Source organism: Orbicella franksi, chromosome 6, assembly GCF_964199315.1.
Source record: "Orbicella franksi chromosome 6, jaOrbFran1.1, whole genome shotgun sequence".
NCBI classification, from domain to species: Eukaryota; Metazoa; Cnidaria; class Anthozoa; order Scleractinia; family Merulinidae; genus Orbicella; species Orbicella franksi.
Window position 1 is genome coordinate 21,829,835 of NC_138150.1, and position 12,794 is coordinate 21,842,628.

The 12,794-nt window shown below is 38.6% G+C and overlaps 2 protein-coding genes across 2 annotated transcripts in view; one reads left to right on the top strand and one right to left on the bottom strand.

Annotated features, from left to right (window-relative positions):
• The window catches only part of LOC145491246 (uncharacterized), a 55,305-nt gene extending 42,774 nt beyond the window's left edge, over window positions 1–12,531 (top strand). Inside the window, exons 5-8 of the mRNA XM_081470402.1 lie at window positions 8,613–8,969; window positions 9,344–9,364; window positions 9,870–10,469; window positions 12,040–12,531. Of these exons, the coding sequence (XP_081326528.1) occupies window positions 8,613–8,969; window positions 9,344–9,364; window positions 9,870–10,469; window positions 12,040–12,300 (1,239 nt within the window). The 3' untranslated portion in view covers window positions 12,301–12,531. The remainder of the gene's footprint in view (window positions 1–8,612; window positions 8,970–9,343; window positions 9,365–9,869; window positions 10,470–12,039) is intronic.
• On the bottom strand, window positions 50–4,881 carry LOC145491265 (uncharacterized). Its single transcript, XM_081470434.1, has 5 exons — window positions 4,721–4,881; window positions 4,428–4,593; window positions 4,262–4,332; window positions 3,548–4,023; window positions 50–835 (listed from the first exon to the last, which is right to left on the bottom strand). Exons 1-4 carry the CDS (start codon window positions 4,816–4,818, stop codon window positions 3,687–3,689), a joined length of 672 nt encoding a protein of 223 aa, XP_081326560.1. The 5' UTR covers window positions 4,819–4,881; the 3' UTR covers window positions 50–835; window positions 3,548–3,686.
• Window positions 12,532–12,794: the final 263 nt, after the last annotated feature.

The following is a 12,794-nucleotide window of genomic DNA, read 5'->3' on the forward strand; positions in this document are numbered from 1 at the left end:
TAAACATTGATATCTAGTATTAATTGCTGCCATCCAACAATGAGACTCAAGTCAGACAAGGCAAATTTTCTTACCCGGTTGAAAGGAATAAACTGGGCATTTCTAAATGAGTTAAAGCTGTTTAACATAATTTAATTAGGAAAGAGCCCGGCCCAAATCCTCTTGCCTATCACCGTTTAAATTTTTATAATAATCAAATGTATGTATGTAAAGACAACACGTTTTCTGAGATATCAAAGCATGTTGCAGTAGTCCACAAAGGAGAACGGTGTCACAGTGATTTGGGTATCCCCGTGTTTTGGGTACCCCCGTACCCAAATCCCTAGTGTTTTGGGTATCCCCAGTAGGGATACCCAAAACACTGAAAGCGTTAAATACCACAGACTGGGGCAAGTGAAATCATCCATAATTCTGCTCAAAACCATTTATATTCTTACGAAGCTTTGTCTCAATGAATAAAAGCTTTCTTAATCTTGATATAAACACATAACGTCGCTGAAAATAGTCGCAATTTATAACAGACTGTCTGATCCTAGTCCGCATTTATAACGACATACAAAACCGTATTCACGCGCCAAAGCTCCTTGTATGGACATGCGCTTAGTGCCTATCGATAACCCTTGAAATGCACGTAATTTTAAACAAGAAAGGCGCATTCTAAACCTCGGATAGTTCGGCCATTGAATAAAATCAATATGCGAGCGGGCACACTGAGATACGGCCGTCACGCAACATGCGGGTCTCAAGCTGTGACTGACCGCTGTGTATGTTGCCTGTCTGAAATAAACCTTGTCTCAGACTTGTTTATTTATCGCTCTTTCCTTGATTATCTCTCCTATTACTTGCCTTTGCAATGTGCCTGCTTCTTATTGTTTCTTTAATTTAGGGTAGCCAAATCTAAAAGGCAAAGCAAACTTACAAAGACGAAATTAATTCTAATGAGGAAAGGACTAGATCAAAATGCTGAAATGTAAGGGATACCCAAATCCCTAGTGATATAGGTATCCCTTTCTAGGCAGCCAAATCGACCGAAGATTAAAAAGGCAAAGCAAATTTTCAAAGACGGAAGGCGTTCAAGGGGAGAAACGACTAGAAATGCTAAAACGTAAGGGATACCCAAATCCCTAGTGATATGGGTATCCCCTTCCAATATGTTTATTTGATATCGTTTCTTTAATTCAGGGTAGCCAAATCGACCGAAGATAAAGAAGCAAAGCAAACTTGCAAAGACGAAAGTCATTCCAATGTGGAAAGGACTAGAAATGCTAAAACGCAAGGGATACCCACATCCCTAGTGATATGGGTATCCCCTTCCAAAATGTTTATTTGATATTGTTTCTTTAATTCAGGGTAGCCAAATCGACCGAAGATAAAAAAGCAAAGCAAACTTGCAAAGACGAAAGTCATTCCAATATGGAAAGGACTAGAAATGCTAAAACGCAAGGGATACCCACATCCCTAGTGATATGGATATCCCCTTCCAAAATGTTTATTTGATATTGTTTCTTTAATTCAGGGTAGCCAAATCGACCGAAGATAAAAAAGCAAAGCAAACTTGCAAAGACGAAAGTCATTCCAATGTGGAAAGGACTAGAAATGCTAAAACGCAAGGGATACCCACATCCCTAGTGATATGGGTATCCCCTTCCAAAATGTTTATTTGATATTGTTTCTTTAATTCAGGGTAGCCAAATCGACCGAAGATAAAAAAGCAAAGCAAACTTGCAAAGACGAAAGTCATTCCAATGTGGAAAGGACTAGAAATGCTAAAACGCAAGGGATACCCAAATCCCTAGTGATATGGGTATCCCCTTGCAATATGTTTATTTGATATTGTTTCTTTAATTCAGGGTAGCCAAATCAACCGAAGATAAAAAAGCAAAGCAAACTTGCAAAGACGAAAGTCATTCCAATATGGAAAGGACTAGAAATGCTAAAACGCAAGGGATACCCACATCCCTAGTGATATGGGTATCCCCTTCCAAAATGTTTATTTGATATTGTTTCTTTAATTCAGGGTAGCCAAATCGACCGAAGATAAAGAAGCAAAGCAAACTTGCAAAGACGAAAGTCATTCCAATATGGAAAGGACTAGAAATGCTAAAACGCAAGGGATACCCAAATCCCTAGTGATATGGGTATCCCCTTCCAAAATGTTTATTTGTTATTGTTTCTTTAATTCAGGGTAGCCAAATCGACCGAAGATAAAAAAGCAAAGCAAACTTGCAAAGACGAAAGTCATTCCAATGTGGAAAGGACTAGAAATGCGAAAACGTAAGGGATACCCAAATCCCTAGTAATATGGGTATCCCTTTCTCGAGTGTTTGTTTGTTCTTTTTTTTTTTTCTTTTAATTCACGGTAGGCAAATCCACCGAAGATTAAAAGGAAAAGAAAACTTACAAAGACGAAAGTCATTCCAACGACGAAAGGACTAGATCGAAATGCTAAACTGTAAGGGATACCCAAATCCCTAGTGATATATGCATTCCCTTACAGAGTGTTTGTTTGTTATCGTTTCTTTAATTCATGGTATAGCCAAATGAACCGAGCATTAAAAGGCAAAGGAAACTCACAGAGACAAAGGTCATTCCAGTAAGGAAAGGACTAGAAATGCTAAAAAGTAAGGGATACCCAAATCCCTAGTGATTTGGGTATCCCCTTACAATATGTTTGTTTGTTATCGCTTTTTGAATTCAGGGTAGCCAAATCGACCGAATATAAAAAGGCAAAGAAAATTTACAAAGACTTCACCATTCAACGAGGAAATGATTGGAAATGTTAAAATGTAAGGGAGAGCTGAATATTTGGTATATGTAAATATGTAGTGATACTGGTATCCATGTCCAATACATCGCTGTGTACCGAGAACATTCCAAACGAGAATACACCTTTACAAATCAGCAGTTTATTACACACTCCATCTAATATAATTATCTTGTTTTATAGACGCGCCCTACGAGAATATAATAGGCGTAAAGGGAAATAACCAGCTGTTAGGTTGACTATAATAACAAAACAAAGAATATATAATCCAGTAGGTAATGTTGAAACTAGGCTTTATAATGTTAGGGCAAGTGCGAGAAATGACATGTCGTATGCCCTGATGAAAAATGAAATGGTCGTATGCCCTTGGCCATACGATCAAGCTCGTCTTTAGACATTTTTAAAAACGATTGAAAACATATTTTTTTAAAATCGCCTACGACTGTTTATAATTTTTGTTGCATGAGCCGTTTTATATTGTTGTATTTCTAGTACATTTTATCCTTTTTATAGATCTTTGTTTTAGTTTGTGAGCTTGTTTTTATATGTAAAGAGCTTTTGAATATTTCATAGTATTAGCGCTATACAAATGTATAATTATTATTATTATTATTATTATGGCATCCTTAGTCGACCGATCATACCCATATTTCCAGTGACATGTTATGGTAAGGATAGGAAATTTCTAGTTTTACCTTATAATATTGCCTGAATACGGTAATTTTTTCAACCGTTTTTACTAATGATATTATGGAATCTTTGTGTCCTCTGCAGTATAGAGACAGTTGTGTACGTACTACCAGATTGGAGTCTCGGCAAACCCATAGTCAAAATTGAGTTCACAAGAAGGAGAAAAAAAATCACTTTTTGAACTGACGCAGTATTTCACCGGTTACGTATGTCATACGGTGGGCGATCATGTTCACCGGCTAGCAACTGTCTCTCTGTCCCATCTCAAGTGCTTCGGGAAGCGACGAGCTAATTGTTCTTCCAAGGCACTTAACAAGGTTTCTGAGGCTTGCAATCGTGCGTTTAAGCTTTGTCGAAAGCTTGCAACGTCTTGATTGTCGCCTTCTTTTTCCGTGGTAAGCTCACGGAAAGCTAAATAGCCTCTTTTACCGCCTCGACCAAGGTCTGTGAGCGCTTCTTCGCTTATTTCACAGGCTTTCTTGATGATCGTTTTAAGCACGCCCTGTTTTTCTACCTCGTCGATCATTTCCTTGGCTTCCTTCTGCGCTGCTGCTTCATCTTCCGATTCACTGTTCTCGAAGAAAAAGTTAAGAAAAGTATAGTAAGGCCCTTGCACGTCGAAATACCGTTTACTGGGTTAGACAGACAGACAGCCAGACAGACAGAGAGATAGACAGAGAGACAGACAGAGAGACAGAGAGACAGACAGACGGACGGACGGACGGAAGGGTGGATGGATGGATAAATAGATAGATCGCTTGTGCTACTGCTAGTACTGGTGCACAGTTCACCATGATACTAGCTTACCCTAGTTTTTGCTGCGCATGCTTCGGTTTTAGATGGTGTGCCATTAACCATTCCGACGACTTGTATTTTCTCTCTTAAAACCAATATAACAAAAATTGACAGTAAATTAAATTACTGAAAAGACGAAGTACAAAAAACTGACAGGTGGAAAGAAAAGAACACTGACCTTAATCTTGGATCTGCGTCGCAACTTCATTCCTTCTTCTTCTTTTTCTTTTTCTTCTTCGTTCTTTACCAACGGACTGACAGATTCCTTCAGCACCGTCTGATTTTTTTCCACCGTATTACGTGAGTCAGGACCCACCTTTTCTTCAATTTGAGTGTTTCGGTTGCTGAAGTAATACAATGAAAAAACAATATTGTTATCTTTAAAATAAATCTAAACTGATCAGAACGCGTAAAGTGTGCGAAATGAGAAATTTCCTATTATTTTGTGTAAGGGGTAATTTTTTTCCCTACCGGCAACGATCAATGATCTCATCACATTTTAGAACGTTACGTATTATTAGGCTCCCCAGCTTTGACTGGCTTATCTGAAAGGAATGCAAAAGTTTCATGATTCGTCAGTCACACCATATTCCATGGCATCTGTCTAATCAAAGTCGATAGGACACGAGGGAGAACTGTTTAGTTCTTTTAGCATAACTCATTGACCAATCTATAAAGTAAATCAAGTTCAAACCCCATTTTCCCTTTCATGTTTGTATCGACTGTTAGACGGCCGCTGTCATAAGCCAATCAGATTACGCGTTTCCCTTGTGGCCGCTAACATAAGAGAAGCACGAAATATCGTTTCTTCATCGTTATAATGTATGTCGTCCTTCTCGAGGCCAAGTCGAGCTGGTCGGCTTCTATTACAGATAAAGGAGAGTAAGGATACTTTCCTCGTTTTCATTGCATTTTAGGTTTACTTACCTTGCTGAATGGAGATTCACAATTTCCACATACGCTCTGGGCCATCTGTTCCAAAAAACAAGGATGGTAAAAACAATTTACCATAAACGACAGCCACTTTCGCATACACATGACAACAAAACGCCGCGAAGAGTTCGTTAAGGGGATTCCTTATATTGCGCATCCCATCGTTAAGGGGATTCCTTACATTGCGCATCCCTACTGCGCACGATTTTCTCGTCACTAGCGCGCGAACACGAGCGCGTGAACATACATAAAATCAAGAAATTTCCTTAGCTAGAAAACAAAATAAGCGCAGGTTTTCTCTTAAATGATTATGGTGACTATTTTCCTATTATATAATTTGGTGTAAAAATTATTCCTTTTAACTTGAAAAATTGTAGAAAAGATTGTTTGGAAGGGGAAAAAAGGCATAGCTAGAAGTGCACAAAAAATGCAATAACGACTCGACGAACTAACGACTAACTAATGAGAATAAAGACTCGAGGAACGTTTTGAGTGGATGCAGTTTGAAATTGCGTAGTTTTTTCCATCGGATATATATTACATTATTACATATGCTCGAGACCAGAAAAATAGACGTTCTAACTATCAATTTTTTTTTCAACTTCTTTATTACAAAGCTTTGCGTACAGCTACCGCGAAGTGTAACGTGAACCGATGACATATCGCACGTGATTCAGGATAAATAGAGTAATATTGGTCCAGCTTATCTCTTTTGCAAACACGGTAACCTATCCTACATTATTGTAATTTTCGACACAGTGCTTCGTAGGGAACATTCAGGAAACGTTTCTAAAAAAGGTGTAACAAATTTTATTTAGAGGGATCATCTCAGTTGACATAATCGTTGATTGTAATGTTTTACTGGCTCGTTTATGCATTCAGCATTCAAGATGAACTGGATACTTTACCATGCAAATATCGCGTTAATGTTTGGACTAAATATTTTGTATCCCGTAAATTTTTCTTCAGTCAAAAATCAACAATTTTACTAAAGATCTCTGGGGACACTCTCGGTCTACTTTAAGGCATGAATTTCTTTTTGTTACTTTTATTTCAAAAGGAGCCCATCTCAGTCCTTTCCGAGTTGAATGGTGAATGGTATATTCGGTCGATTTGGCTACCCTCAATTCGAACTAAAGAAAGGATAACACCTAGTCATATTGGACGGGGATTCCCATATCACTAGAGATTTGGGTATCCCCTACATTTAGGCATTTATAGTTCTTTCCTCCCTTGAATGAATTTCGTCTTTGTAAGTTTTGTTTCCCTCTTCGTCTTCGGTTCATTTGGCTACCCTGAATTAAAGAAACAATAACAAATAAACACACTGGGAGGGGATACCCATATCACTAGGGATTTCGATATCCCTTACATTTCAGCATTTCTAGTCCTTTCCTCATCGGGATGACTTTCGTCTTTGCAAGTTTGCTTTGTTTTTTTGTTTTTTTTTATCTCCGGTCGATTTGGCTACCCTGAATTAAAAAAACAATAACAAATAAACACTCTGGGAGGGGATACCCATATCACTAGGGATTTGGGTATCCCTTAATTTTTCGCATTTCTTTTTTCTTCTCCCCCTTTCTACACCTTTTGTCTTTGAAAGTTTGCTTTGCCTTTTTAATCTTCGGTGGATTTGGCTACCTAAATTAAAGAAACGATAACAAACAAACACTCTAGGAAGGGATACCCATATCACTAGGGATTTGGGTATCCCTTACAATTTAGCATTTCTAGTCTTTTTCTCCCTTAAATGAATTTCGTCTTTGTAAGTTTTCTTTTCCTTTTAATCTTCGGTTCATTTGGCTACCCTGAATTAAAGGAACGAGGACAAACAAACACTCCAGAAGGGGATACCCATATCACTAGGGATTTGGGTATCCCTTACAATTTAGCATTTCTAGTCCTTTTCTCTCTTGATTGACTTTCGACTTTGCAAGTTTGCTTTGCCTTTCTATCTTCGGTCGATTTGGCTACCCTGAATTAAAGAAATGATTGCAAGCCAACACTTCAGAAGGGGATACCCAAATCACTAGGGATTTGGGTATCCTACTTTTACTTGTTTCCCCTGTCCAAAGATTTAAGCCTTGTCCATTTTATTTATACTTATTTTGGATTTCTTCTCAAAACAAAGGAAAAAAAACCTCGTTAAATGGCATAGAGAACTGTTCGTCGGCAAAATCTAATGGGAGGGATGGTCAAGGAAAGAGCGATAAATAAACAAGTCTAAGACAAAATTTATTTCAGACAGGTAGCATACACAGAGGTCAGTCACAGCTTGAGACTAGTGTGCATATTGCGTGACGGCCGTATCTCAGTGTGTTCGTTCGCATATTGATTAAACTTAATTGCCGAACTATACGAGGTTTAGAATGTGCCTTTCGTCTTTAAAATAACGGCATTTCAAGGGTTATCGATAGGCACCAAGCGCATGCTCATACAAGGCACTTTGGCGCGCGAATTCGGTTTTGTATGTCGTTATACTGCGGACTCGGATCAGACAGTCTTCTAAATTGCGACTATTTTCAGCGACGTATTGTCTTTATATCAAGTAAAACAACGCTTTAATTTGTTGAGAAAAAGCTTAGTAAGAAGATAATTGGGTTTTGAGCAGACTTGTGGATGATTTCACTTGCCCCAGTTTTAAGCTTTCAGTGTTTTGGGTATCCCCAGTGGGGATACCCAAAACACTAGGGATTTGGGTACGGGGGTACCCAAAACTCAGGGATACCCAAATCACTGTGACAACGGTCCATAACAAGAGAGGATCAAAGTAAAAGAGGCAATTCCCCATATAGGCTTAATCCCAAACGTTATCCCATTAAGTTATTTTTAGATCTCCCGAGAGAACCAGTATTCCCGAGACGGTTAAGTGAAATCACATGCCATGAATTTTATCCGGGTGGACAGCTGAGCAGATTCCCACGCAATGCTACGCGATTGATTATAAAACCAAATAGTGGAACATATGGAAAGCGGTACGTGGATACGTCTTGTGGACAACGCAGATTGAATTTCAGTCGGCAGGATTTGTCTTGGAGCCTAACTGTGTGAAAATTATACAAGAGTACAAAATTCCTTCAGTCACTGAAATCGACATTCTTTTAACTTTCTAATCAAGTATGCCGTTAAGAGATTCGTTTGGAAAAGGGTGAAAAAGAGTTTTTTAATGCAAGATGGTCACATTATATTTAGCTGACGAAAATTGAAAGCCATGATTGAACAGACAAGCATAAACATCACAACCTCATCATCATCCTCCTCAGCATCATTTATTTGCCATATTGCCTATAAAAAGAAAATAAAATAAAAAAAGGGGGTTACGATTGGGATAAGGCCTATATGGGGGATTGCCTCTCTTACCTTAATCTTCTCTTGTCCATAATTACTCACTTTCATTGAATGGTTACTTGTATTTTTCCTCTTTAACTAGGTTGAACTTCAACCAACTGAGACAGTGATACCATCAGTGAAAGCTTATTTACCAAACAGGGCTTTGGCAAACGCACTAGAGGAAGTAGAAAACCGGTTTGACGATCTTCGCGCTGCTCAGTACTTGGTAAAGAAGCACCAAGAAACTGACGAAGCAGTTCGCGAGGACATGAAACGTTTCAGCCATGAGGTGGATAAAGTGTTGCAAATATATATGGATACCATGTCAACTTTAAACTTGAGCAGAGGGGAAAGCCAGTTGGATGGTTGCTTGACCGCCTATGAAAATGCCTTAGACGGGTACGACGAAGAAGGAAAGTTCGTTTATTTCTGGAGGAGATTACTCCAGAAGGAGAAGGTTGGTGTTCAGACGCACATGCTTATTCCAATACATCTGTATGATCACATCTTTTTATTTCTTCAAAATGACTATTTCCCTGGCAAGTGACGTATTATTTTTACAATTTGAAGAGCGACGTTTTGGGGTTCAAAATATAATTCAATACCCTAACGACGTAGCTTACACTAAGAACGATTTTGGAATAGGTGGTTAGCTATCACGAGTCTAGATCTCGGCCAGAAAAATAGGACGAAAATTTCATTCTAGAAAAAGTCAATTAGTGTTCATGCTAACATTTTTGTAACCTTCAGCATGATTAATTGAGCCACAGTGTGTTGCAGATTTTTAGGGTTTAAGGTTGATTTAAACTAAAGACTTCAACTTTTTTTTAGGTTACAGCCTCTAGTATTCAGGTAAGAATTCTAAAACGCATTTCAGTTCTCGATGGTAGGTATACCTATGGATGTTTCAGGGATTGGTTTAAAGTTTTGCAATTAAATCTTTAGATGTGAGACAAATTTATCCTGCCAGGGTTTTCTATCTTAATTGGTGTATAACTTATGAGTGGTAGCAAAATGTTAAGAATTGCACAGATCAAGAGAAATAGATCAGTGTTGTAATCCGTTTAAGGTCTCGAGCCCTGACCCTAATTCTAACATTATCCGCGTGTGCTTGAGGAGACGCTACCTTTAAATAAAGAGAGAGAGTTCGTTGTTTCAATCACAAGGTTAGAGCATCATTTATTTCATTAAGTAAATTTTAATACAATTTTCTATTTAAAAATATAAAATTGTGTACAGTGTATATGACAGAACCTTTTTTGTTTGCTTGATCAAATCCCTCCATATATTTTTTCTTTTTTGTTTTGTTTTGTTTTGTTTTGTTTTTTTTCGTGTACTTACGCTCTCCCTTGTCAAGCTTCCACAAGGAAAAGATCTTAACATTGTATTGATTGGAAGACCTGGAAGCGGAAAAAGTGCGACCGCAAACAGCATTGTTGGAAAGCACATTTTCACCACGACGGCATGGGCAACGTCTGAAACATCGTCAGAATATCAGTTTGGGTTCAGAATAGAAGAGCGAAAAATTAACGTCCTAGACACCCCTGGAATCCTCAAAGGAGAGTTAGATAAAGAAATCCCCAGGATTCTTCAACTTGCACCCAAAGGATTCGACGCCATCATCCTTGTAGCGAAGTACGGCTGCAGGCTCACTAATATGGATGCAGAGGCTGTGCAACTACTTCAGGAATTTTTAGGGGACGAAGTTAAAAGGCACATCATCCTGGTTCTCACTTACGCTGACCAAGCTGAGCATGAAACTAAAGAGGATAGAGTCGACGAAGATAGAGAACTCGTGTCCCTTGATGCATACCAACAACTGTGGCTAGCAACTCTGCCACAATGGGCTCAATCGTTTATCCAGCAGATAGATGAGAGGGTGTTGTTCTTCAACAACCGCTTGAGACCAGATAGTCAGCCTGACGCCTACAAAACACAGCTATCCAAGTTAATCCAGGTGAGCGAATCTACCGGCGGTATAAATTATGTGGAAACAATCTACCATTATAATCAAGTTTGCGATACATATTTTGATATACTAAGTCATCTTTGGCATAAGTATTCAAAACATGTCTTGCCAACTTAAGAATCTCGTCCAACTTTTAGTTGGCTTTGTCAAAATTCAATAGACGACAAACTAGCGAACATCGTCCTGGCCAGACGTTCAGCTCCAGTTTCATAAACGCAAAAGCTCCCAAGGGCATCGTTATCCCCTTAGGTTTGGACGCTGGTGCAATAAAAGCTTAGACCTGTCTGTGACATCTCCAATTCCCATCAAATCCGTTGGTAGTTTTGCGGAGTCGTGGGCGAATAAATATCAGTTAGGTAAAGCAATGGCAGACCAGCGATTTTAAATTCTTACAACCATACATGCAAGAAGAACTAATTTTCACGGCTTTGCTTACTTTATACCTTTTACTTACCAATATTCGAGTGCTTATGTGTTCCACAGTCTTCGGACGTAATACCGTATTGGAAAATGATCCGAAACCTTTGATACGGCATTTTTAAAGAAACTCCAACTTTTAAGATATTCGAAAATTATGATGAACTATTTAAGTATTTAACAAAAACAGTGGAAATGTATATTACTAAAATAGGGAGCACGGGCCGACATCCAAAAGTGCATTTATGATGTATCGCAATTGTCAGATACAGTATTCTCTCTATCAAGGCTCCATACCCTTGCCTTAGACCTGTAATGGAAAGGTGACTTATTGGAGCATAGCTGTAAAGCACAAGCACATTTCTGAACTCAATGTTATTTAAGGAAGAGGGGACGGGGGTGCTGAGAATGTAATGTGCTGTCAGATATGATATCAGTCTATCTATCAAGGCTTGATACCTGTTCTTTAGACTTGCCTCCGAAATTTACATTTATTGGGCATAGTTGCAAAGCAAAAATTAGTAGCATGTTAAGAGCTGGAGGTTAACGAAGAGCAGAAAGAGCCGAGGGAGGGGGTGGGTTTGGGAGGAACCGAGGTCATTCTGACACAGTGGACTTTTAACGTTCCAAAATTAGAAGTAATCATAGTAACCAAACTTTGCGGCTTTTTAAAAAATTTACTTGGAGACAATTTGCTGTGGTAGCCAGTGAATAGTCATTGAATTGAATGATGCCAGAGCAACCAAATTTTCGCAAAAAGAGTTTTTTCTTTTCAGAAATTTGAATTTTCCGTTGTAAATTAACAATTTATTAACGTTCTTATATTTATATTAGTTTATAGTTCTTCTATTAGTTTTGATTGGTTTTTGTGGCGTCTTTCTGTTTGGCCAGAAATTCAAGATGGTGAATCCAAGTTAGCCACAATTTGAAAATCATGACTAAATTCACACGTCATATGACATCATCAATATCCGTTACGAATCAGTCAAAGGGAACATCTTTGGCCATGCTGTGTACTTTCCAAGTTTCATTTTCACCGCCTTAATACTCTCAAAATGTGTGGAAGGGGTACGAAATCCTAACCTCCCAGGGCTAAAACTGACGTGCGTGTTACATGTAAAAATTTGTTCCAATATCTTAGACGATAGATGCTGTTACCAAAACGACCCCTCCCTACCTGGAGACAGAGGAATCGAGACAAGACTTTACAAGGAAGATAAGGGAAGTTACAAGAAAGCCAACTCAAAGAAAGAGGAAGGATCGAAAAGATGAGTGGCAGATTGTAGACCAACCAGTTGCTGTGCCTGTGGAGGAAGCACGTGACGTAGTGGCCGCAGACGACCAAGGTTCTTTGCGCCAGAGGGTCTGGGAAATTTTGGATATGTACTGTATTATTTTGTAGTGACAATGCACTTTGTAATATCTACCGCATTACCGGGTTTGTGAAGAATAACCTAACAGAAATGGATCTGTACAAACGCACTTCACATTTCTTTAGCAAACGACAAATAGAGGATATTACACGGCCGTGCGAAGATACAAAATTTCTGTTCGAGTAAGCGCAGTGAGCAAGAAGGAAAATTTCGTATCTCCAAGCGGACATGTAATTTTCTGTTTATTATCACCTACAAAGTACCAGACCATATTAATTAACTGTTTATGAATTTTTGTCCCAAAGTAGAAAAATATGTCACAACTGAAAAAAAAAAAATTACAAACTCCTGTCCATTACAATGTAATAATTAGGAGCTAGCCTATAAAAATGGCTCACAGAGTTTTAGCCGGATTTCGGAAAAAAGCCAACAAAAGCAATACAGCGAAAAAAACAAAAGCCAGCAAACACAGCAACATGTTAACTTCGCGTGAACATGTGATTGTTACGAGTGAAGATGTCAT